Raw genomic sequence first — 24,715 nt, forward strand, 5'->3', positions numbered from 1 at the left:
GGCAAAACAATGGATGTCAATTTACTGTGGAAAAGTATCAAGTCAGGCATTTTGGAATACAAAAGATTACAAGTTGTGTACCACATCAAAGGAACTATACTCCAGGAAATTTATGAAACCAAGGATTTGGAGGTTGTAGTAGAGAGTTGAAGTTCAGAGGGATACTGCTATAGTAGCCAGGGTAGCTGACAGGATTACTTGAAGAACACACTAACAAGCAGAGATAAAAGAGTTATCATTCCTCTTTATGAAGTCTTGATACGACCACATCTAGATTACTGTGCTCAGGTTTGGCCACCTGCATTTCTTTGAGATGAAGTGGTGGAGAGGATCTAGGGGTAAGTGATCAAAATGATGAGTTGTCTGTGGAATGCTTCATATAAGGACAAATTGAGGGTTTATGGATTGCAAAGTTGGTTGATGGGGGGGTATTATGGAAATGTTTAAGGTACTTAAAGGATTTTATAGGATTGATGCAGGGGAAATGTTTCAGCACTTGGCTAGAGAGAGAAGAATAGGAGGTCATTCCTGGAAGCTGGGTTAGGGTGTGATTACGAAGGATGTGAGGACTAGATTATTTGCTTGGAGAGCTAGTGAATGAATGGAATGGGTTGCCTGAATCAGTTGTGAGTGCTTTTTCTGTTATTGGTTTCAAGGAGAGGTACGATAGATACTGTGTTGATAGTTTGGGTGTCCCATGATGAGTCTTAGAACTCCATGGAGGTGCCTGTGCAATAATAATAATATTTGCATATCTGAGTCTATAACTCACAACTGAGACTTGTTCCACTTTGAATTATTTTCTCTAACACATTTCTTTTGTCGATGTGATACTCATTTTCATCTTGTTCAACACTAGATGAACACCTCCTATTTTAACTTCCAGCATAATCTTGTATCTAAGACAAATCTGAAGACTAATCTCAATGATAACATAAGACTTCTCTTCTTTTGAGTGTTTTCTCAGTGCAAATTTATGCACATTTTTATGTACACACAATGTTATTCATGATGAGATCCATGTTCTGAACATAAATCTAACACATACTTATTACAAGGATCTTCCTCAGCCATAGCCCAGTTAGCCGATCTTGGGCATGGACAGTAGGGTTTTTTCTCCAGTTTATCCTGGGGTTTTTCATCCTGTAAAACAGGCAAACCGGCTTTCAGAACTCAATACCACAGGACATAAGATAAATTGCGGCATAGGGCTGACCACCTTATTCTGTGAACGGTTTGAGGTCCGATGATCAATAAACCCTCAACACTGCAAGGTAAAAGAGGGTAATATGAAAATGAGATGAGATGATGAGATGTCTAAATGTATTCTAAGGACCAGAAGGTTAAATAAGGTAGTGTAAAATGATTGAATGAAGAGATTAAGCACTGCAATACAGAAGAAAAAGATATTATGGAGGCAACATAAGATGAGTGGTAATAATCAGTTCCATGAGGATTACAAAGAACAGCCAAGGAGGGCGACTTGATTGGTAAGGGTAGCAGAGGTGAAGTATGAGTGTTGTTAGATCTTGAATGGAGAAATTTTATAAGAAATTATTCATTCAAGATTTAACAAGTCTAATAGGTCAACAGAGAGAAGACTTGTACTCGAGCAGAAAAAGAAATAAGTAATAACTGTATGTAGGGCTGTAAATACTTTGATGTAGAGTTATAAAAGCAATCTTGTTTATTCAAAATCAAGTAAAGAATTTTAGTGTTGAATATAGTTATAGAAGGGTATTCTATGTAAAGCGAATAACTGAATAAGATGTAAACAAAAGTCCAAGGTTCGCATGCAAGCCGTTCGGTTGAATGTATGGCTTAAGGCAAAAGCTTTCACGGAAAGTGGAGCTAGTTCGCTTTCCTGGAAAAGAATGCTACATGAGGAGAACCAGTGTAACGGATTATCTCATGGGCACGGAGGACAATTGACGTGTGGAAAAAACGTAGCAAAAAGAGGGCGCCAAGGATAGAGAATAAAAGGGGTTTGCACCCTTTTCTCGAGTCCTTTTTTTTTTTCTTCGGACCTGCTCGTTCCTGACCTCTTCTGGTACCTGATGGATTCTGGACTGTAAGGCGACGTTAAATGTCGATACCTACAGTTCTAGCCCCTTGGCTGTACATCTCCCCAGAGTGAAATAGCGGAAAGCAACTATCAAACCGGTAGCACTGACAAGAATGACCAGCAACAGATCCAGAGAGACGTAGACACACCGCCTGTTGCACGGTAAAGCCTAACAGGACGACCACCATGACCCACTATGTGGACAAATGTTAAAAGAAGGATCGAGCTGTGCTAGACAAAGCAGTGAACAGAATAGACGGATCTGGTAATCCTGCCAAGAGATGGTAATGTACAGAATTTTGTTATAATCTCCCCAATTAGGGTAAAGAAAAAGGGAAAGTGTTGTGTAACTATTGAGCATGGACAATTTATAGAGAAATCTTAGATAATTATCATATTTGATAGTGGCCTGTCTCCACTGGATAATTTATCTGAAAAGATTATAGGTTGTTGGATTCTGAATATATAGAGATTTGAGTAATTAATATTTGCTTCAGAATCCAACATGATCTTCCATCACATAAACTAAACTTGATTATTATTTAATATAAATCACTTGTTTATAAATTAATATTCATATAACTACCTTTAAGTTTTATTAATATTTAATTATCTAATCAAAGATATGTATTAATAGTGAAATGACTCTGTATGATATTATTTCAGGCAATGGTTAATCTGTTCTGAAATACAGCCTTCACAAAGTTCATTTAATTATTTAATAAAGTTCAATGTCATAATGTTCCTTAGTGATCAATTACATTAATATCTCATAGTTACTTAAGTTCCAAATACAATAAAAGGGCAGTAACACTTCTTCACAAGTATACACTCTTAAATCCATACTCCAGCTAATCTCCGCAATAGTTACTGTTAATATAGGGATATTTTAGGAAGAAACACACACATATCTACGCATAGGAATTTCAACAATTGGATGATTCTTACCGGTAATCTTCCTTGTTCATCTACTTATATACGAACATTTCTTATAACTGTATACACTTAAAACAATTAACAACACTCATTTAAACAAATCTTCTTAGTAATAACTGAATAAATTAATGGTCGCAATTCACATAGTTAAATGTTCTTGCTCAGAGTGAAACGCTTGTACTATCTTTGACATCACTTGACCAATTTAGTATTCTACTAATAACTCTTGAACTAAGATAACACAGTAATTCTTTAACTTGAAGTTTTTACGCACAATTGCCTATACTTCCGGCATTTAATTAATTTTTTAGGCACTATATCTCTTAACACAGCTATCGTTTAAATTCAACCATGCTGCCTCTACTTATTCTCTTGGTTACTCCGTGCTAAGCTTCAAGTTTCCGTGTGTCCCTGAAAAGTCAGTCCCGAATTTAAATGCCAACTAAAGTATAGCTAGTCATCCAGTTGTCACCTTGCTATTTTCCATTGCTTTATTTGTTGTTCTACAACTTACTAGCTAACTCGCTCCTCGACTAGCAAACTTTAATTAGCTACTACAGTGACTCGCTGTTATCACACTCTGATTCCCCAAATCAATCTCCTCCAATTCCATCCAAATGAATCGTTTTCTCCGTTCTTCGCTTATATATCCCTTCTTCCCGCCGAAATTATTCTTGTGCTCTCTTCAACTAAAATCCTTTCCAGCCCTTCAATACTATTCTGTCATGCAATGTTCTAAACTCGTGCTAGCTATCTTACACACGTCTCCATGACGACTAAAACAAAATATAAATAAACTGAGGCATTGCGCAACGTTATACCTCTACATACAGGAACAAATAAGGAATATTTACATTTCAATTAATATGCGGTTAAAATGTTGGAAACAAATTCTTACAATATTAACATAGTAATAAATAAAATAAACTTAATAATATTTCAATACAGAGTCATTTCACTATTAATACATATCTTTGATTAGATAATTAAATATTAATAAAACTTAAAGGTAGTTATATGAATATTAATTTATAAACAAGTGATTTATATTAAATAATAATTACAAGTTTAGTTTATGTGATGGAAGCTCATGTTGGATTCTGAAGCAAATATTAATTACTCAAATCTCTATATATTCAGAATCCAACAACCTATAATCTTTTCAGATAAATTATCCAGTGGAGACAGGCCACTATCAAATATGATAATTATCTAAGATTTCTCTATAAACTGTCCATGCTCAATAGTTACACAACACTTTCCCTTTTTCTTTACTCTAATTGGGGAGATTATAACAAAATTCTGTACATTACCATCTCTTGGCAGGATTACCAGATCCGTCTATTCTGTTCACTGCTTTGTCTAGCACAGCTCAATCCTTCTTTTGACTTTTGTCCACTTGGTGGGTCATGGTGGTCATTCTGTTAGGCTTTACCGTGCAACAGGCAGTGTGTCTACGTCTCTCTGGATCTGTTGCTGGTCATTCTTGTCAGTGGCCGGTTCGATAGTTGCTTTCCGCTATTTCACTCCGGGGAGATGTACAGCCAAGGGGCTAGAACTGTAGGTGCCGACATTTAACGTTGCCTTACAGTCCAGAATCCATCAGGTACCGGAAGAGGTCAGGAACGAGCAGGTCCGAAGGAAAAAAAAAAGGACTCGAGAAAAGGGTGCAAACCCCTTTTATTCTCTATCCTTGGCGCCCTCTTTTTGCTACGTTTTTTCCACACGTCAATTGTCCTCCGTGCCCATGAGATAATCCGTTACACTGGTTCTCCTCGTGTAGCATTCTTTTCCAGGAAAGTGAACTAGCTCTGCTTTCTGTGAAAGCTCTTGCCTTAAGCCATACGTTCAACTGAACGGCTTGCATGTGAACCTTGGACTTTTGTTTACATCTTATTCAGTTATTCACTTTACATAGAATACCCTTCTATAACTATATTCAACACTAAAATTCTTTACTTGATTTTGAATAAACAAGATTGCTTTTATAACTCTACATCAAAGTATTTACAGCCCTACATACAGTTATTACATTTCTTTTTCTGCTCGAGTACAAGTCTTCTCTATGTTGACCTATTAGACTTGTTAAATCTTGAATGAATAATTTCTTATAAAATTTCTCCATTCAAGATCTAACAACACTCATACTTCACTTGTGACAATATTTAGTGTTAGAGATTATCGTAACTTAGAGAAATTTTGAATGGATAGAATTTAAGACTAGCATGTTGTGTGTATTAATGTTTAATCTCATAGATCGAGTTAATGATCATATCCAATTGAGTTTTAGTTGATTTATCTAATTTAATGTGTAGGGATAATGAATTGACTGAGTGTATAATATATCTGATTTAGTAAAATTTAAGATCTAAATAAATATGCTTTGTATTCTAAACATGACATTGGCCTGAGATATGAATTCAATTTACCACTCATAAACTAGAACCAAAGCGGAGGGAAGATAAATATGATATTCTTGAAGCCACGATTGCAAACTGAATTAAACATAGCTGAAGTATATTGTTAATAAGATTTTGTTAGATTCTTCACCTCTGTATAATAGTCTGGGAAGGCCTCCTTGGATAAGAATCCCTTCTATCCTAAGATATTAGCTGGCGCAGCGTATCAAATAAATTTGCCAGTATCTGATCAGGAGACAATCTCAGATAGTAATCATTAAGGATTTTCTCCTAACTAAGAAAGAACCTTTATCAGGTAAGAGATACACGTGAATAATCTACGAATCGGCCAGAATTTTAGACTGCCTTTCTACATAGCACACGATAGGCAAGGATTGATTTAGATCTTGAGGTTAGTTAAGATAGAAAAAGATATAAAAATCTTAAGTGTAGCAAGGCAAAGATAAAGTAAAAATAAAGTAATATAAAGAAAGTAGTGACATAACAGTGTCCATTAGTTGATAAAGCCAAAAATAATCCTAGGAAATTCTTTCAAAATGTAGCCAGCAAAAAAAAAAAAAAAAGAATGATTATGGAAAGATGATGTTGATTGGAGAAAATAGTATAAGAACAACTGTTGCAGAGGATAGAGTTGAAATATTTAATGAGCAGTTCATAAAGATCTTTCATTCTTGTGAATGTGACATCACAGAGAGTTTGAGAGCAGTGGATAATGAGGTGGAGAGGATTGACTGTAAATAAGCAAACTTGATGTTAATGTCTGTGGGACTTGATGATGTATCACCACGTATTTTGAAGAAATGTGTCAGGGAGTTGACATCTGCCTTGACATTTGTTTAATATGAGCCTTACACTGGGTCAAGGCCCAAGGGAGTGGAAGAAAGGCAAGATTGTACTGCTTCACATGGGAGGTGACAGAACTTGAGCATCAAATTATAGGTCTGTCTGTGTGTCATTGTTGTGGTTAAAGTGTTGGAGAAGTTGGTGAGAACCAGAATTCAGAATTGAGTTGACAACAGTGATATTATCTCTGATGGACAGCATGGATTTGCTAAAGGGAGGTCATATTTTAGTAATCTACTTACTTATTACAACAAGGTGACAGATTCACTGGACAAAGGACATGGATACACAGTAGTATACTTAGATTTTGCAAAGGTTTTTGACAGATTACCACATGATAAGTTGATAGCCAAACTAGAACGGATGAAATTGGATATTAGACTAGTTCATTAGATTGGATACTGGCTATCTGATAGATATCAGCAAGTTATGTATTGGGGGCGCAATATCCTGGTAGAGGAACATCACTAGTGATATGCCTGAGGGGTCTGTTTTAGAGCCATTGCTGTTTAACCTGTAGGTTAATGATATTGGGAAAGATTTGGATGGAGATATTCAGTTGTTTGCAGATGATGCAAAGTTAGGATGAACTATGAGGAGTAGAGGAGATGTTGTGGCCTTACAAGAAGACTTGAATACAGAGAGTGAATGGGTGTGGAAGTGAGGAAGCCAGTTCAATGTTGCAAAACGCAAGGTTTTAAAATCTGGAAAACAAAGATGGCATATAGAATTTATTCATGGTGGGGATATACTGTTAGAGGTGGAGGAAATAGGAGATCTTGGGGTGATGGTGGATAAGGATCTAAAATTTAGATGACACATTGCTGAAATGGTGAGGACAACACAATAAATTCTGGAAATGATGCAGAGGACACTTGACATGTAGAAGTAACGATTTTCTTGTTCTATTGTATAAGGCCTTGATTGACTACTGTGCACAGATTTGGTCACCTGGTTTTCAAAAGGACAAAGAGATGTTGGAAAGAGTCTGGAGGCAGTTGACCAAAATAGTTTCTGATCTCTATAATGTTGAATATTAAGAAAGGTTGAGACAATGCAATTTGCAGTCTAGTGCATAGGAAGAAGAAGAGGGGTGATATGATAGAGATATACATGTTGGTAACAGGTTGTTATAGGATTAACAATGAAGAATTTTTTTCATAAAATTGTGGGAGATTGGGGGTGAACAAGAGGTCATCCCTGGAAGCTGTATAAGGAAGATGTGAGCAAGGGAGCGAGAAGCAGGTTTTTTGCATGGAGATTTGTGAACGATTGGAGTGCACTGCCTGTGGTGTCTGAAAAGAATTTGAATGCATTTAAGGCAAGGTATGATGAGCTGTGTGTATTACAAAGGGACTTCCTAGATTCATGTTGGAGGTTTAATGGAATATTATCAGCACTGAGACAGGATTAAAACTAATTTTAGTGCTTCCAATATTTTGTCTCAGTCACAGAGACATCTTCGGGGATTACAAATAACTTTTTGTAACAACACACACAAATACAATACAATACAATGATAAGTAAAACAAGTGAGTGAAACTAAAGTCATATCCAGGTGGTGCACCCTCCATGGGCATTTTGCAAGTGCCTAGGATGTAAAGAGGGATCTCTGATCCATGGCACATCAGAAAAAATAGCCAGGTCGTTAAAAATGTACAACCTCCATACAGCATTTAAGCCTCACCGTAAACTTACTACTCTTATCGGTTCCACCAAAGATCAGCTACCTCCTCTCTCAGTGCCTGGAGTATGTAGTATGCCTTGTTCCTATAAGCTGGCTTACTTCAGACAGACAGGCAAATCAGCAACCATCCGGTTAGAAGAACATAAGTCATACATCTGCAATCACGATTTGTGGTCAATCTGGCCTTGCAGACCATGTTTTGGATACAACCCACAGGAACACCTGAAAAAAAAAAAAAAAACACCATGCTCCACCATAATAAATTCAAAAAAGAAAGATCGTTCTTTGAATTTGCTTCTGCACTCAGGAATCAACCTAATTTAAACAAATACAGTTGCATAAAACTTACCAAAATTTGGGACAACATTAATTATCAGAGATCCTTCTTTACATCCTAGGCCACCTGCAAATGCCCATACAGGGTGCACCACCTAAACATAACTTTAGTTTCACTCACTTGTTTTATTTATCATTGTATTGCATTTGTGTGTGTTGTTACAAAAGTTATTTGTAATCCCTGAAGATTTCTCTGTAACAGACGAAATATTGGAAGCATTAAAATTAGTTTTAATCCCTTCTCAGTGCTGATAACATTCCATTAAATGCCTAACATGAATTTTTACAGCACTTAAGCCTCAACACATGGACTTCCTACATGAGTCTGACTACATGGGGTCTTTCGAGAATAATAATAAATATTTCAACCATCATTTACAGCTTGTTACATGCCTACCCTTTCCATCAACTAATATCATTCATCCATTTGTTTTTCTCCCTCTACACATAAAAAAACTGGGATTTCCATGTTTGTGGTACATTAAATTACATGAAAAATATGCACTTATTAAAATTCAGTCTTCATCATCATCAAATTCCTGACATTTACCCTCAAGGGGTGTACAGGATATGATAGTACTACATGAAAGAACTTACATCATTACTAACTTCCTACCTACAATTTTCTGCCAAATCAATCTGTTACCTGTCAAAGCTACAACATTGTCAGATCTTATATTTATATATCTATCTTCTAAGACACTTTTACCATATAAATCCACCTATATCTTGGCCTTCCTCTGGGTCTTTTTGCTGCCAACTTGGCAAAGAACACTTGTTTTGCTAATCTTTCTTCGCCCATTCTGTTTAAGTGACCATACCACCTGAGATTAGCTCTGCTAACGCATTCCTGGATGTTGACAATGTCAACTTCTTGGCTAATATCCTCATTTTTAATATGATATTGCCATTGATGACATCTGTTTATCCCCTAATCTTTCTCAGGACTCTCATATCTGCAGTCTCTAGTCTTTGGTCAAGTGTTTTACTTCTGACCCAACTCTCAGATGCATAAACTGGTTTGAACAATGTCTTGTATACAGCTAATTTCTCTCTTATTCCATATAAATTTATTCATTTGACTTCCTACCATACCAGCTTTGTTGATTCTGTTGTCTACTTCCATATTTAATTTACCATCTTCACTAAAAATCATGCCTAAGTAGCTGAAATGTTTTACTTGTTCTATAGGTTCACAAAGCAGCTGATATTTTCAATGCTTCTGCATATTTTCATTATCTTTGTCTTGTTATTGCTGACCTTCATACCATATCTATCACAACAGTTATTCAATTTAGTCAGAGAATCTTGCAGACTTGGGCGGATTTATTTAGAAGTATAACATCATCTGCATAAAGCAAAGAGCTGACATTAACATCTCCAATTTTGATATCATGTTTAATACCACTTTCCTTCATAATGTGATCCATATAGATAATGAATAACAGAGGTGATAATGTACATCCTTGTCTGACACCAGATTTAACATTAAACCATCTCCCTGTACGTCCGTCAATTCTAACTGCTGACTTACAACTCAAATAAAGACTAAGTATTGCTTGATATGATGATCCACTTACACCATACAACTGTAGCGTTTTGAATAGCTTCTCTCTTGGCACCTTGTCATATGCCTTTTCCAGATCTACAAAACTTAAATACAGATCTTTGTTATATTCCCATGACTTTTCAACTATTTGTCATAAAGTGAATATCTGATCCTGACAGCCTCTATTCGGCCTGAATCCAGCTTGTTTCTTGCCAAGCTTCTCTTCCACAATTCTTCTCAACCGTTTCTCAAGTATACTTGCATAAATCTTACCAGGAACACTCAGTAGAGAATACCTCTGTAATTCTCACAATCAGTTTTATTTCCCTTTTTAGATATGGGTACTATGAGAGCTCTACTCCAATCATCTGGAATTCATCCTTCTGTCCAGGCCCTCTGAACTATGCAGTATAGCAACTGCAAAACTTTTATACCTCCATACTTGAGCATTTTTGGTCTAATATCATCTACTCCAGCTGAGATTGAGAGCTGCTCAACTTTTATTTGTTTTAAAACTTTCTTACGTGTTCTTCTTTTCAATATGAAATTCAATTTTATCCTGCTTAAGACTAAATGGTGATCACTTCCAATTTCAAATCCTCTGTAAACTCTAGTGTCCTGCACCAGAGAGAAAACATCACTATCAACAATAATATAATCAATGAGACTTTTTCTTATTCCTTGCCTCTTCTCTCCATGTGAATTTGTGCACATTTTTATGTTGGAACATGGTGTTAGTAATAACCAGTCCATGTCCTGAGCAGAAATCCAACAGATATTTGCCATTATTATTAGCTTTGCTCTTTTCTCCAAATTTTCCCAAAACATTTTTGTATGTCTGACAATCACTTCCTACTCTGCTATATATAGATCCCCAACAAGGCCAACTTTTCCTTTTTCATTGTGTCAGTAGCTTTCTCCAGAGCCTCAAAAAATTCCTCCACTTCTACCTTCTATTAGAACCTTCTGTGGGACCATAGGCAGAAATAAGTCTCATTGTCCAGTTCCCCATTCCCATATTTGCCCACATTACTCTACTTGAGACTGGCCATTCAAGAAGATTAGCCTCATATTTTGTGTTGAATACTATGGCTACTCCTTTTCCTTGATTGTCATTGTCTGAATATAACATTTTATATTTATTCCTCAGAAAGAGCTCAATTCAGTCTTTAAATTATCAAATAGAAAACTTCTAACATCCTACACTTGCAAATTTAAGCAATGTTCTTATTAATAACACATTTTAATTTTTAATGAAAGAATGATTAAAATGGACCATTCACAGAATATAACTGTTATTGTGGCAAAAGATTTGTGTTCATAGCTTACAACAGAAAAATGAATATGAAAAATAAAAATTCAAATAATATGAATTTTAGAAAATGAAAATTTTTTCTATTACTAAACATATTTTTAAACTTCTCTCCATTCCCCATACTCCTTCCTTTCCAGTATGTAACAGCACAGTATCCTCTTCCAATCTTCTTCTTTCTTCTACAGCTTCTACTCATAACAAACAGTGACCCCACTTAAGTGGGGTCACTGTTTGTTATGAGTCTCCTCCACACCTTCCTGTCTTGGGCTGTCACCACGTCCAAGTTCTTCATCTTCAAGTCCTCTTCTACCAACTCCCTCCATCTCTTCTTTGGCCGCCCACGCTTCCGCCTTCCTTGCACATCCATCTGCATGACCCTTCTTCCCACATATTCGTCCTCCCTCCTCATCACATGACCAAACCATCTCAACCTTGCCTCCTGTATTTTCGCTCCTAAGTTCGTAACTTTCACTGTTCCCCTGACATAGTCATTTCTCAGATGATCCTTTCTGGTCACACCGCACATCCACCTAAGCATTCTCATCTCTGCTACTTCCATCCTGCTGATGTTATTTTTCCTCAGGGCCACAGTTTCTATAGCATATGTCATAGCTGGCCTCACTACTGTCCTATAAATTTTGCCTTTCAGATTGATCGGCACCCTCTTATCGCATAACACTCCAGCCATCTCCCTCCAGTTCCTCCAACCAGCTTGTATCCTGCATCCCACTTCCTTCTCAGCTCCTCCATCTTCTTCCACTGTTGAACCTAAGTATCTAAAGTCTCTCACCTTCCTGATGACATTTCCTTCCAGCTCCAGATCTGTCTCCTGGCCACCCCCCACTGCGCAACACACATACTCTGTCTTACTTCTGCTCAGTCTCATACCTCTCTCTTCCAGTACTTTTCTCCATCTTTCCAGTTTAGTTTCTGCTTCTTCTCTTGAATCTACACACAGCAAGATGTCATCTGCATACAACATTGTCCAAGGTGCATCTTCTCTCACCTCCTCTGTTACCACCTCCATCACAATATTAAACAGAAACGGACTTAATGCAAGCCAACTGTTACTTGAAAACTTTCTGTCTGTCCCAAACAGGTCCAAACACTTGTCTTCACATTTCTGTACATTTCCCGCACCAACCTGACATATTTCTCCGGCACCTTCTTCTCCCTCAGACACCTCCAGACTTCTTGCCTTGGCACTCTATCATATGCTTTCTCCAGATCAATAAATACCAGATGTAGCTCCCTTTGTTTCTCTCGATATTTTTCCATCATCTGTCGTAACCCAAAGATAGCATCTGTTGCTGATCTACCAGGCATGAAGCCAAATTGTTCCTTTGCAATCTCCACCTCCTCCCTCAATCTACCATCAAGAACCCTTTCTAGGATCTTCATTGTGTGGGACATCAACTTTATTCCTCTGTAATTTTTACAGTCTTGTGCATCCCCTTTATCCTCGTAGATGGGAACAAGAGTACTCTCCTTCCATTCCTCGGGTATAATTTCCTGTTGGCAAACTTTCATGAACAGGTCCCACAGCAGGTCAATTCCCTCTTTCCCCAGTGCCTTCCATGCCTCCACTGGAATTCTGTTGGGGCCCACCGCTTTTCCATTCCTCATCCTCTTCATGGCCTCCATCACTTCCATTCTACTGATGTTCTGCACCATCCCCTCAGAAGGCTGCCCATCTCCTCTGTGAGTCCTTGCATTTTCCTCATTCAAAAGTCCCTCAAAGTATATTTTCCATCTGTTTCTTATGTCCACATCCCTCCATAATACTCTTCCTTCAGCATTTTTGATCTGCCTCACATGTAAGATGTCCTTAGCTGCTTTATTTCTACATTTTGCTAGTTGGTAAATTTTTCTCTGTCCTTCCTTTGTTTCTAATTGATCATACAGATCTTGATATGCCATGGCCTTCGCCTGTGCCACAACTCTCTTGGCTTCTTGCTTTCTCTCTTTGTACACCGCTCTGTCCTCTTCCACTCTTGACTCATCCCACTTCTGCTTTGCCTTCCTCTTAGCTGTCACTGCCACTTGTACATCATTATTCCACCACTAACCCTCCTTCTGCTCTCTAATCTTTCCAGATGTCTCACCAAGCACCTCGATTGCACAGCTCAGGATTACTTTTAAATTATGTTTCCACCAATCTTGTACACTTTCCAGTCCATCCAAAATCCTCTCTAACACTCTCTCCCTAACACGATTCCTCACACTCTCCTCTTTTAAGTGAAACCACTTAATTGTCTTCATCCCATGGCAACCAGAAGTTCTTATCTTCGTTCTTATTTTAAAGTCTGCACACAGCAGTCGGTGTTGTTGTGCTACTTGATCTGTTGGAATTACTTTACAATTTGTCACAACCTTAAGATGTTTTCTTCTAGTCAAAATGTAGTCAATTTGTGAGCTGTTGTTACCACTTCTAAATGTTATCAAATGTTCTTCCCTCTTGAAGAAAAACGAGTTCACAATTGCCAGATCAAACGCTACTGCAAAGTCCACAACCCTCTCTCCTTCCTGGTTCATCATTCCCACTCCGTGGCTACCGTGCACCCTTTCACAGTCTCTATTCTGTCTTCCTATGTGCCCGTTCAAGTCTCCTCCGACAATCACCATCTCATTTTCTTCCAATTCCCTCATTTCTTCATCTAACACGTTCCACAACTCATCTTTTTCCTCTGCTGTACAACCAACTTGCGGGGCATATACACATAATATGACCACCTGCTCTTCTCCAAGACCCAATTTCATTCACATCATCCTGTCGTTCTTTCTACCCACGTCCAGTACTTCACCCTTCATTCTGCCACACACCACAATTCCTACACCATTTCTTCCCTCGTTATTCGCTCCAGAGTAGAACAATTTATATCCATCTCCCAGTTCCTTTGCCTTTCTCCCTTTCCACCTTGTCTCCTGCACACATAAAATGTCCAACTTCTTCTTCCTCATCATGTCTGCCACCTCTCTTCCCCTTCCAGTCATGCTTCCAACAGTATCCTCTTCCAATAATGCATGCAATTTATAAACAAGTTGTGTATTTGTATGCATGTCAGAAACTGAAACAATAATAAGTACATTTTAATATTATCAATAAATAATAAAGAAAAAATGTGGAAAGGCAGAAGGAATAGATGAAATACCTGCAGAATTCCCAAAACAACTTCAGAAGAAAGAAACTGAAGAAATAACCAAAATAATAAATTTAATTTATAACAAAGGAGAATTACCAAAAGATTTTATGATTAATATTCATACCTATACCAATGAAAAGTAATGCAGTGAACTGCAAGGATTTTAGAACAATAAGCCTCATTTCCTATGCATCAAAAATACTTATAAATACTTACACATTTATTGGAGAAGATCAGTTTGGTTTCAGGAAGGGTAGAGGAACAAGAGATGCGATTGGACTGTTAAGAATAGTAAGTGAAAGAAGCAAGTCTGGAAGTGAATAAAGAAGTTAATATCTGTTATGTAGATTTTGAAAAAGCTTTTGACTTTGTAAAATGAGATAAGATGGTGGAAGTAATGGAAAAGATTGGTATAGACTGGAAAGAGAGAAGGCTAATTATTTCACTATACATGGGACAAACTGCCTTGGTGAGAGACATATGGTACAAAAGAACCAGGTATCATTGGACGAGGAGTAAGACAAGGCTGTTCTCTGTCACCAATTTTGTTTAACATGTATTCCGAAGCAATGTTAAAAGAAGCATTGGAGAATTCGGAAGAAGAAGAAATAAAGATTGGATGTAGACAAATATTTGCAATAAGATATGCAGATGACAAGGCATTATTATCAAATACTGAAAGATGACTACAACATTTGTTGGACAGATTACTGGAATCATGTATCAATTATGGAATAAAATTAACATAAGAAAAATAAAGGTAATGAAAATAGCAAGGAAAGAGGCAAATATGGATATCAGAATAAATGGGTAAAAATTGAATCAAAAAAAGACATTTAAATATCTAGGAAGTGTGATTAGCAGTGATGGAAGATGTAAAAGTGATATAAAAGCAAGAATAGCATTGGGAAGAGATGCCTTTAATAGAAAATGGAATTTATTCAGAAACCTAAAGAAAATACTAATAAAATGTTATGTGTGGAGTGTTGCCCTATATGCAGCTGAAACTTGGACATTGAAGAAATTAAGATTTTGGAAAACTTTGAGATGTGGATTTGGAGAAGGATGAAAAAAATCAAATGGACAGATTAACTAATGAAGAGGTCTTAAAAAGAGTAGAAGAAGAAAGAAGTCTGTTACGGAGAATAAAAAGAAGAAAGGGAAACTGGATTGGACATATTCTGAGAGGGAATGGAATCATCAGATGCCATCGAAGGAAAAAAAGACGGAAAAAGACCCAGAGGAAGAGTAACAAAAACAATGTTAGATGACATGCTGAATGGAGACAGGTACACACTCTTGAAAGAGAAGACTGCTCAGAACAGAAGAGAGTGGAAGGAAAGTTTTTGCTACTAAGAGAAGAACCTGCTCAATTGCAGAAAACTCAAGAATAAATAATATAATAATTGCTAACCTGAAATAAATAAAAACTTTATATTTTCTGATATACCTTTCCACTTCTTCCATTACAGAGAGTATTCAAGTACACTAATATTCAAGTTTGCTGAAATGTTGTCATAATATATGCATAGACATGATTACACACACAAATACTAAAAAAGTAATTATAGCTGAACACTCTAAAACAGAGATTTGAATGAGTTACCTTGTAGTTGTGCTGAAAGAGAATCTCTCTGTTGTTGGCATTTTTCACTGGTTCCTTCAACATCTTTTAATCTAGAATGAGTAGTGCTCAACAAAAATACAGTCAAACACATAATACCTATGAGAATGGCATAAAGGAATGTACGAAGACGAGAATTCCTCATGGCAGAGTCCCATATATGTGGACCTAAATAAGATGTCAAAATTTTAGTAAAAAACATTTTAAATAAAATAAACATGTCCAAACCAGAATAATTACTTATCAATAGACACCATACTGCTTACTAAATTTAAAAAAATAATAAAATAAAAGTAATCTCGACAAACAGATGTGAATTGTTACTCTGATTGGATGGTTCTTAGCTATCTACTAATGAACTATTTACATCTCTCTCTCTATATATATATCTCAATTAAATTTAAAATACCATGGAATTATATTCTTATTTAATCCTTTATTCAAGTGTAAGCAAACAAAGCTTGCATGTTTGCTTACGCTTGGAAAAGATTAAGCACGAATATAATTTCTTGGCATTTTTAATTTAATTTATAACCAAGTAAAAACGTTCCACAACTTTCTCTCAACAATATAAAAAAATCTACAGCAAAACAAACTTCCAAAAGAAGAAAGTTCCAATGAAGTCAACTTTTACATAAAGAAATAAGAGAAAACATTAGCTTTGCTTCAGTCAAAAAAAACCCTATTTACTTTCTTTACTCTTTAAATGATAATCCTCTCCAAATAAAGTTAGAAGTTTATAATACATTACTATCCATCAGTCTAGGGCATTAGGTAAACCAGAATCCCTGCTCTACCCAGTAAAGGACAGTGGTATTACTTTGGGAGATGAAAATCATCTACCTTTAAAGACTTGCACAAATATTTAGCGCATACTGGGATTAAAATGTATAGCTTATTGGTAGCAAAACAGTCTTTCCTTGGCCACTCAGGTTAGAAATTATATTTTGTTGTGGTTTAACTCTTTATGTTTTTCCCAGTGTTATAATAAATAAAAATCTTTTGCAGAAAATTATTTTTCTCTGCACTATTTCCACTGCACAAAAGGACACAATGAGTGACTGATTACTGCCTGTAGTTGCAGACTCATTTTGCTATGTTTTTTATCCCTCGCAGGACATAAGACCTGCGAAAGAATTATCTGCAGCTCTCAATGCACCATTACTCTGGATGTAAAGTGGAAGATCAAGATAAGTTTTGGACACTCACATAGTTTCAGCAGGTGTGCAAAGTCTTAAAAATGATGATTAATGATTATATATTCAACAATTTCATTTGTTATCCCAGTAGTATGGAGGAAACCTAGAACCCATGCAACTAACTGCCACTTCTATTCCACAAACATTTCAGATTTTATGCAAAATCAAACCATGTAATCAAATACCTAAACTTGCTCTCAGCAATAACACTAAATGGCAGTAAGTTGCTAGTTACCAAACAAGATGAGACATGGACTCTAGATGGAGCATATCCACTAATGAATCTGAAAGTACAGAATTGTGAACGAGAATCCAGATTTTTCAGTTATTTTTGGGTTATCAAATGAAGTACTACTTCATTTGATAACCCAAGAAGAAGTGACTGATCTTGCGAGAAATCTGAATCTTACCAAATCAGACAGCACTGACTGCTGTACATGTGTCTGGGAGGAGAATGTATATTTTTAATTTACTCCCTCAAACATTCTGAGTGGTTTAAACCCTTATTAAAAAAGAGAGAGAGAGAGAGAGAACAGTGAACCTAAACTCTCAGTAAACCTTGCACACAGGTTCGTATTTCAGGATATCTCATATATAACTCATCCTCTTAAATTCCTATTTACCTCACTCAAACACATTAAGAGATTAAGTCTTTACACTTTTGTAACCAAAATAAAAATCTTTAATTTACAAAATGAGTACACATATATACAACATCAAATCAACTACTTAACTATGCAAGTGTCAGTGCATTCTTCAATTCACAACAAGAAAAACACTTAAATGTACGCAACTTCCTTTCAATCACATAAACCAACAGTTATTATCCGATATGGACAAAACTCCTGTAAAGTTAGTCTCTTGACTGCTACAGAACTTTATTTCTTTTTGAGTTCACACAGGAAAAAGACTAAGACGAAACAAAACTGCTCTCTATATGAAAGCAACCTAAGCCAATCAAATTCTCCTTGCATCTTGAAATCGCAGAAAGCTGAAGAACATATATCTTGGCTTAAATCAAGACACTGTCATAACTTCACTTTCTATATGAAAGTAACAGCAAGCTCCACTGAATAAACCACTAAAACAATAGCATCCTTTTAGAATGAATTAATATTCCATATTAAAGTCTCAACATTCTTCTTAAAACCTTATCAACAGTTTTAACACTTCAGAACAACTCTGCCTTCCATATGAAAGTTTCCAAAGAAATAACTAAAACCATATCCACAGTTAGAAATCACTTATCAGACTAAGAATTCTAAATAAAACAAACTTTACTGGGCCCATTCTATATGAGCTAGAAATCAATAAAGTTCAATTTTGATTAAATAATCCATATAAATAAAGATTAGTTATATTAATCCATACAAATAAATCCTACATGGATTAATAACTATAAAAACTTCACTTATGTCTTTATGAAAGGATATCTTCTCTTAGTCTTCTATTTCTAACTTTTCTTCTAATTTCTCTCCCATCTTCCTATGTTGAAGACACAGAAAGTCCAGAGTTTTCTCCTGCTGTGTTCCTTTTCTATTCCCTGGACAGCTGAATGCTTAGCAATGTTTGATAATGTTCTTTTCACTTCTGCACATGCTCAGAAATGCACCTGCGAAACTTCTGATCAAGTCCACCATCGTGTGCCACCATTACTGCTTTCCAGCAATGGGCTTGAAACAACAAAGTTTCTTCTTCACAGTACAGAAAAATTAATTTAATTATAATTTCAAAATGAAACCATCGAAAATTATAACATTTCTTCATTTTACAATTTTCTCACACTGAGGTAAACTCATTTAATCACTTCCACTACATACAAATGGCACTAACCTCACAAAACTTAGACATCTCATACAAAACCATAATTATGCTTTAATATCTATTCTTCTTCTACTTTCCTTCTTTTTTCTTCTTTTTCCTATCCAGGCTTATAGGACAAGTGGCCTGTTCCAGACTCAATTCCATCTTTTTAAGGGTCTTCCTCTGCATCGAGTACCTTTTCGGTGGTAATTTAGAATTTGTTTAGGTATTCTTCATTCTTAGTATGTGTTCTTTCAATTTTTCTCTATAGCAAATAACGGTTTCATTTAGGGAGGTTGTAATTCCAAGTTTTTTTCTGATTTTGCTGCTTTTCATTTTGTCCATTATTGTGACTCCTTCAGTTCTGCACAGAAATTTCATTTCAGATGATTCAATTCTTCTTTCATCTGCTTTTTTTATTGTCCATATCTTACTGCCATAAAGTAAGGTTGGTTTAGCTACTGTATTGTAGATTCTTATTTGTGTGTGTGTTTTTGTACATAATTGGGTTTAAAAAATTTATTTATAATGCCTGTTACTTTTAAAAAGTTTGATATCTTTGGTTCTATATCAGCTTCATTTTCATATGACATTGTGTAACCTAAATATTTGAATGTATTTACTTGCTCTATTATTTTGTTGTTTATTACTATTTTGCTTCTTATTGGATTAGCACCTTTGAAGGCCATGACTTTTGTTTTGTAGGTTGATATTTCCTATTGATAATATCTATTCTAAATACATTTATTTTACAACTTAGCAAAGCAAGACTAGAGCCATAGATAAGAATAACACTGCAAAACATCTTGCTCGCAACATACAAATTTAAACATAAGTTTTAACTGACTGCTTTATAAAATACTTTATTACTATCTTCTAAGTTTAATTTATTTATACATTTTAAACATGTGGGATATCTGAATTTTAATACAGATATCCTACACTGCAAAGGTTGAAACGCTGGGTCTAGCCGGAAGGAACCTACTCTCAGAGAAGGTTCCTCCCACCTTGTCCATGGTAGCTAGCAAGTAGAGATACAATGGCCAGAAGTATGTTATCTCTATCCATTCCCAGAACCACTCACATCTCAAAACTCAGATCACAAAAAAACTATTGTTTTTCTTTATATATACTCAGTGGACAAAACATTAGAGATAAGGGTGATGGGAAGTTGACACTGGTATCCCCCACACACAAGTGAAAGTTATCCAAACTGAACGAGATGGTAAATAGGAAGACATTGGGGTTTCCCAACAGTATCACAATCGACAAACATGGGTAAATGAGGCTATCTTAGCGACTTTGATTGTGAACATATTATCGCTGCAAGACAGATGGATCATTCTATCACCCACATGATAAGAACCCTAGGGTTATCGAGGGCAACCATATCAAGGGGTCTACCACGAATATACCATCAACAGATGTAGCACCCAGCAAGCAAGTGATGACTGTGGTCAATGTAAACTGTCCATGCTCATACAGAGCAACGGTAGCACAAATCACATCCAGTTTCAATGTTGGGGTTCCAAGCAGTATCAGCGAGTGAACAGTATGACGTACCCTGCATACCATGGGCTATGAGAGCTGACACCCTAATTGTAGGTTCCACTGTTGACAGCTCATCATCAGGCAATGCACCTTGCCTGGTGCTGGGAATATCAAAACTGAACCTCTGTAGAGTGGACCAGTCGTGTGGTCTGATGAATCTCATTGTCGGTTGTACCGAGCTGATGGGAGGGTGCAGGTGTGACTTTGACAGCATGAGGCCATGGCCCCATCATGTCAGGTCGGCTCTATTCAAGGAGGTGATGGCTCTGTGATGGTTTGGGAGACTTTTCATATGATACATTAGGTCCCTTAGTGTGTCTAGAAAGGTCATTAAACAGTGAGCAGCTACCAGAATGTGCTGACTGATCACCTACACACTTTCTTTGTCTTTGCACATCTTGCAGCCTGTTTCAGCAGGACAACCCCCCCCCAGGCATGGCTCACCAAAAGTGAGTGAATCATAATTCCATCTGGATCCTCTTCCATCATCTAGATTATCCTTGTCTAGAGTATTCCCTACTTTTACAAGCTGACATACTTTGAACCAATTGGAAGAACAGCCAACACCCAACTAAATGAACATGTCCATTATCAACACTACAACTATTCCGAAGTGGAAGACCAGGCCACCAAATCAGATTAATTTATCCAATGGAAAAAAAATCTTCCCATTATACAGATGCATATACAATTCTGCAAGACTGTTTGTGAAATCTACTACAATCTCCAAATTTAAATAAATATTTCCCTCACCTTACTCAAAATCTGGGAGATGATTATCTTGAGGCCAACAGAGGATACCAATTACAAACTTTAGGATCCTGTTTTTTTCTGTCACTGTTTTGCCTTTCTGCTGGTCAGCCTGTGCACAAGATAGTGCATATCTTCTGGACATGTTTTCTCCTCTAAACAATTACATTAGGAGATTTGATAAATTAATATTCCAATTTTTATTTATTTATACTTTCTTTGCATTTCGGACAAACCGGAAGATCTGCCTCTATTCAGCTAGAAGAACACCAATCTTATATTGAATACTTTAAACCTGAAAAGTCTGGACTTGCAGAACATGCCATCTTCACTAGACATAGAGTTCATTGGAGAAAGACAAGAGTCCTTCACAAAAGTCGGTTCCTCATGGAACGCCTTTATAAAGAAACATGTGAAACTTTACTTCATTCTCCTAACTTAAACAGATCCAACGGCTTACGTCTATCCCCTTTATGGGAGATAGTACTTTATAAATCAGCTAATCTTTCCTAACTTTTTATTGTATACATTTTTTTTTTGTTAGGAAATTTATTGACCTTTTTTTTTTAGTTATCTTACACCAGCTACTTAGGTGGCGCTTTTTGGAATTGTCAGTTATTGTTTAATTTGAGCTTAAAATGTACTGAAGATGCCTGTGACACACAGGCGAAAATTATACTATTAAATAATCTTTGTACATGAGTTTTCCGTTATTAATTTTGTATCGCTATGTCTACTCACAGTATGCCTCTTTTAAAACTTAAAGTACATTATAAGGCTGGTGGAAGTTGTGTGGGATGCTAGGCTTGATTATGTTCTCTCCTTTTTTTTGTACGTCTTTTTGATGTTCATTCATACAAATTTCCCCTGATCTTGCCGTCTGGCTTATGTAACAGATGCCACAGGAACAATAAATTTTACACCTGGTTTTTTTAAAAGGTGATGTGGAGGTTTTGGGGGATGTAGAAATCTTGATATTTTTTCTAGTGGTAGAAAAGCTACTTTAATGTTACGCTTGTATAGTAATTTGGCCAATTTGTCTGCAATATTCTTGATGTATGGCAGAGTAATTGCATTCTTGAAATCTTGCTTTTGTGAGATGCTTGTAGAAGGTGTGTTGAGAATTTTCTTGATTTTTTATGCAATGTTTATATAGTTCTACAATGTCCAGTGGGAAAAGTGTACATTTCATTGAGAAAGTAAAGGATATATATATAGAACCTTCAGACATCTTGGCAAGTTTGGATGTAGTCAGCCTTTTAACAAATGTTCCCAGAAATGAATCAGTGAATCTCCTTGAAGATCTTTTCCCACCGGACATTGTACAACTATATAAACATTGCATAAAAATACGTTTTTCATGTATCAAGATAAATTTTGGGAACAAAAAGAAGGACTAGCAATGCCCCCCCCCCCCCCAGCTTTAGCAAATCTATATATGGAAAATTTTGAAAATAATGCATTAAACGACTATCATAAATAACCGAAAATTTGGCTTCGTTATGTAGACGATATTTTCATCATATGGACAGGAACGACAGAGGAACTCACTGCTTTTAAAGATTATCTTAATAATCTACACAACAACATAATATTCACTTTAGAACAGGAAGAATATAAAAAACTACCTTTCCTTGATATCCTAATAGAAATCAATGAAAAAGAAAACAGATTATCTTTCTCCGTTTATAGAAAACCCACCAACACAGAAAGATTTCTTAATGCTGCCTCACTCCACTACCCCATGCAAAAAACAGGTTTAATAAAAACCTTGAGGGATAGGGCTTGCAATATTTCCAGCACAGAAGAAAAGCGGAATGAAGAATTACATTATTTAACACAGATCCTAAAAAAAAAAATGGTTTTGAACCTAAGATAATCAAGAAAATCCTCAACACACCTCCTACAAGCATCTCACAAAAGCAAGATTTCAAGAATGCAATTATGCTACCATTCATCAAGAATGTTACATTCCTTTAGTTCCTTCTCCTCCCTTCCCATTTCACTCAGATTCTGTATGATGTCACATTCAAAAGAATGAAATACCTTTAGGAATTGCTAATTTAAAATATCAAAACAATTTTGATATTTTATTAAATTGCTAATTTAATATCTTGGCTCTATTCTCTGCAGTAGTTATTATTCTACTATTTTTGCCATGATATTCATATTGTAATTCTACAAGTAGCTTTTCTACTGCTAGAAAAAATATCAAGATTTCTACATCCCCGAAAAACTCCACATCACCCTTTAAAAAAACCAAGTGTCTATAAAATTTATTGTTCCTGTAGTATCTGTTACGTAGGCCAAACGGGAAGATCAGGAGAAATTCGTATGAACAAACATCAAAAAGACGTACCAAAAAGGAGAGAACAGGCCTAGCATTCCACACAACTTCCACCGGCCATAATGTACTTCGGCATAAAACGAACATGTCTTATATTGAAAAAAACTGCTTCACAAGAAAATTCAAGGAAGCTGCAAACATGCTTAGAATCACAACACAATGCAACAAAAACCAGGGCCTAATTCTACACCAAGCTTGGTTAGCATTCATAAAAAATATACCTCAGTCAGACCTTGGACAGAGCGAACATGAACAACAGAACACGACACCATCCAGCATTGTTCAAACATAGCAAGCATTATTTGGATTTTTTTAATCTGATGAACAGTTAGAGTGCCATAACAACATCTAATGGACTATTTTGAGTAATTTCTCATTTCTTGCATTTAAACTTTTAGTTACCTGTAACCCCTGAAGACGTAAGTCAAATGACATATGAAACTTGTCAGGTTTGTTTATCTTTATTTATCTTAATAAAGATGTGGCCACAATACTGAAATCTTTCTTTTGAACCTCAGGTATGTAGATGATACTGTGTTTATAGCCAGTAATGAAAGAGAACTGATGTCACTTATTGGGAGAGAGAATGGGAGAGCGTTAAATATGGACTTAAAATTAACAGAAATAAGACCAAGTATATGACGATAGGAAAAGAAGAAGCATCTACTCGTAATATCAGCTTAGAAAAAGTTAAACAGTTCATATATCTTGGAGCCCTGATAGGCAATAAAGGCAGTTGTTATACGGCAATAAAAAGAAGAATTGCAATGTGAAGGAATGCCATGACACAACTGAAAAAGATATGGAAAAATAGAAATATTTCTATCACTACTAAATATAACTATCGAATATCATTGTTTTCTCAGTTGTTCTCTATGGTGCGGAATCATGGACACTTGGTAAGAGACAAAGAGACACTTGACAGCTTTGAAATGTGGTGCTGGAGAAGAATGTTGAATGTCTCATGGATAGATAAAAGAACTAATGTCAGTGTCAATGTATTCTCAATCAATTAAGCATTAAAAAGAGATTGAGTGACATAGTCAACAAGAAGATACTTCAGTAATTTGGTCATATATCACAAGATGGATAACATCGAAAAGGAAATAATGCAAGGAAAAGTAGGAGGAAAATGCAGGAAAGGAAG

General features: G+C 36.1%; 1 protein-coding gene across 2 annotated transcripts in view; it reads right to left on the bottom strand.

Moving 5' to 3' along the window:
• Positions 1-24,715, bottom strand: part of LOC150096468 (uncharacterized) — a 470,709-nt gene that overhangs the window by 420,655 nt on the left and 25,339 nt on the right. For both annotated transcript variants that reach the window (XM_090407965.1, XM_090407964.1), the window contains exon 2: positions 15,901-16,086. In XM_090407965.1, the coding sequence (XP_090264091.1) occupies positions 15,901-16,086 (186 nt within the window). The remainder of the gene's footprint in view (positions 1-15,900; positions 16,087-24,715) is intronic.

Source organism: Typopeltis vanoorti, chromosome 18 (genome assembly GCF_054136105.1).
Source record: "Typopeltis vanoorti isolate ZY-2024b chromosome 18, IOZ_Tvanoo_1.0, whole genome shotgun sequence".
Lineage (NCBI taxonomy): Eukaryota > Metazoa > Arthropoda > Arachnida > Uropygi > Thelyphonidae > Typopeltis > Typopeltis vanoorti.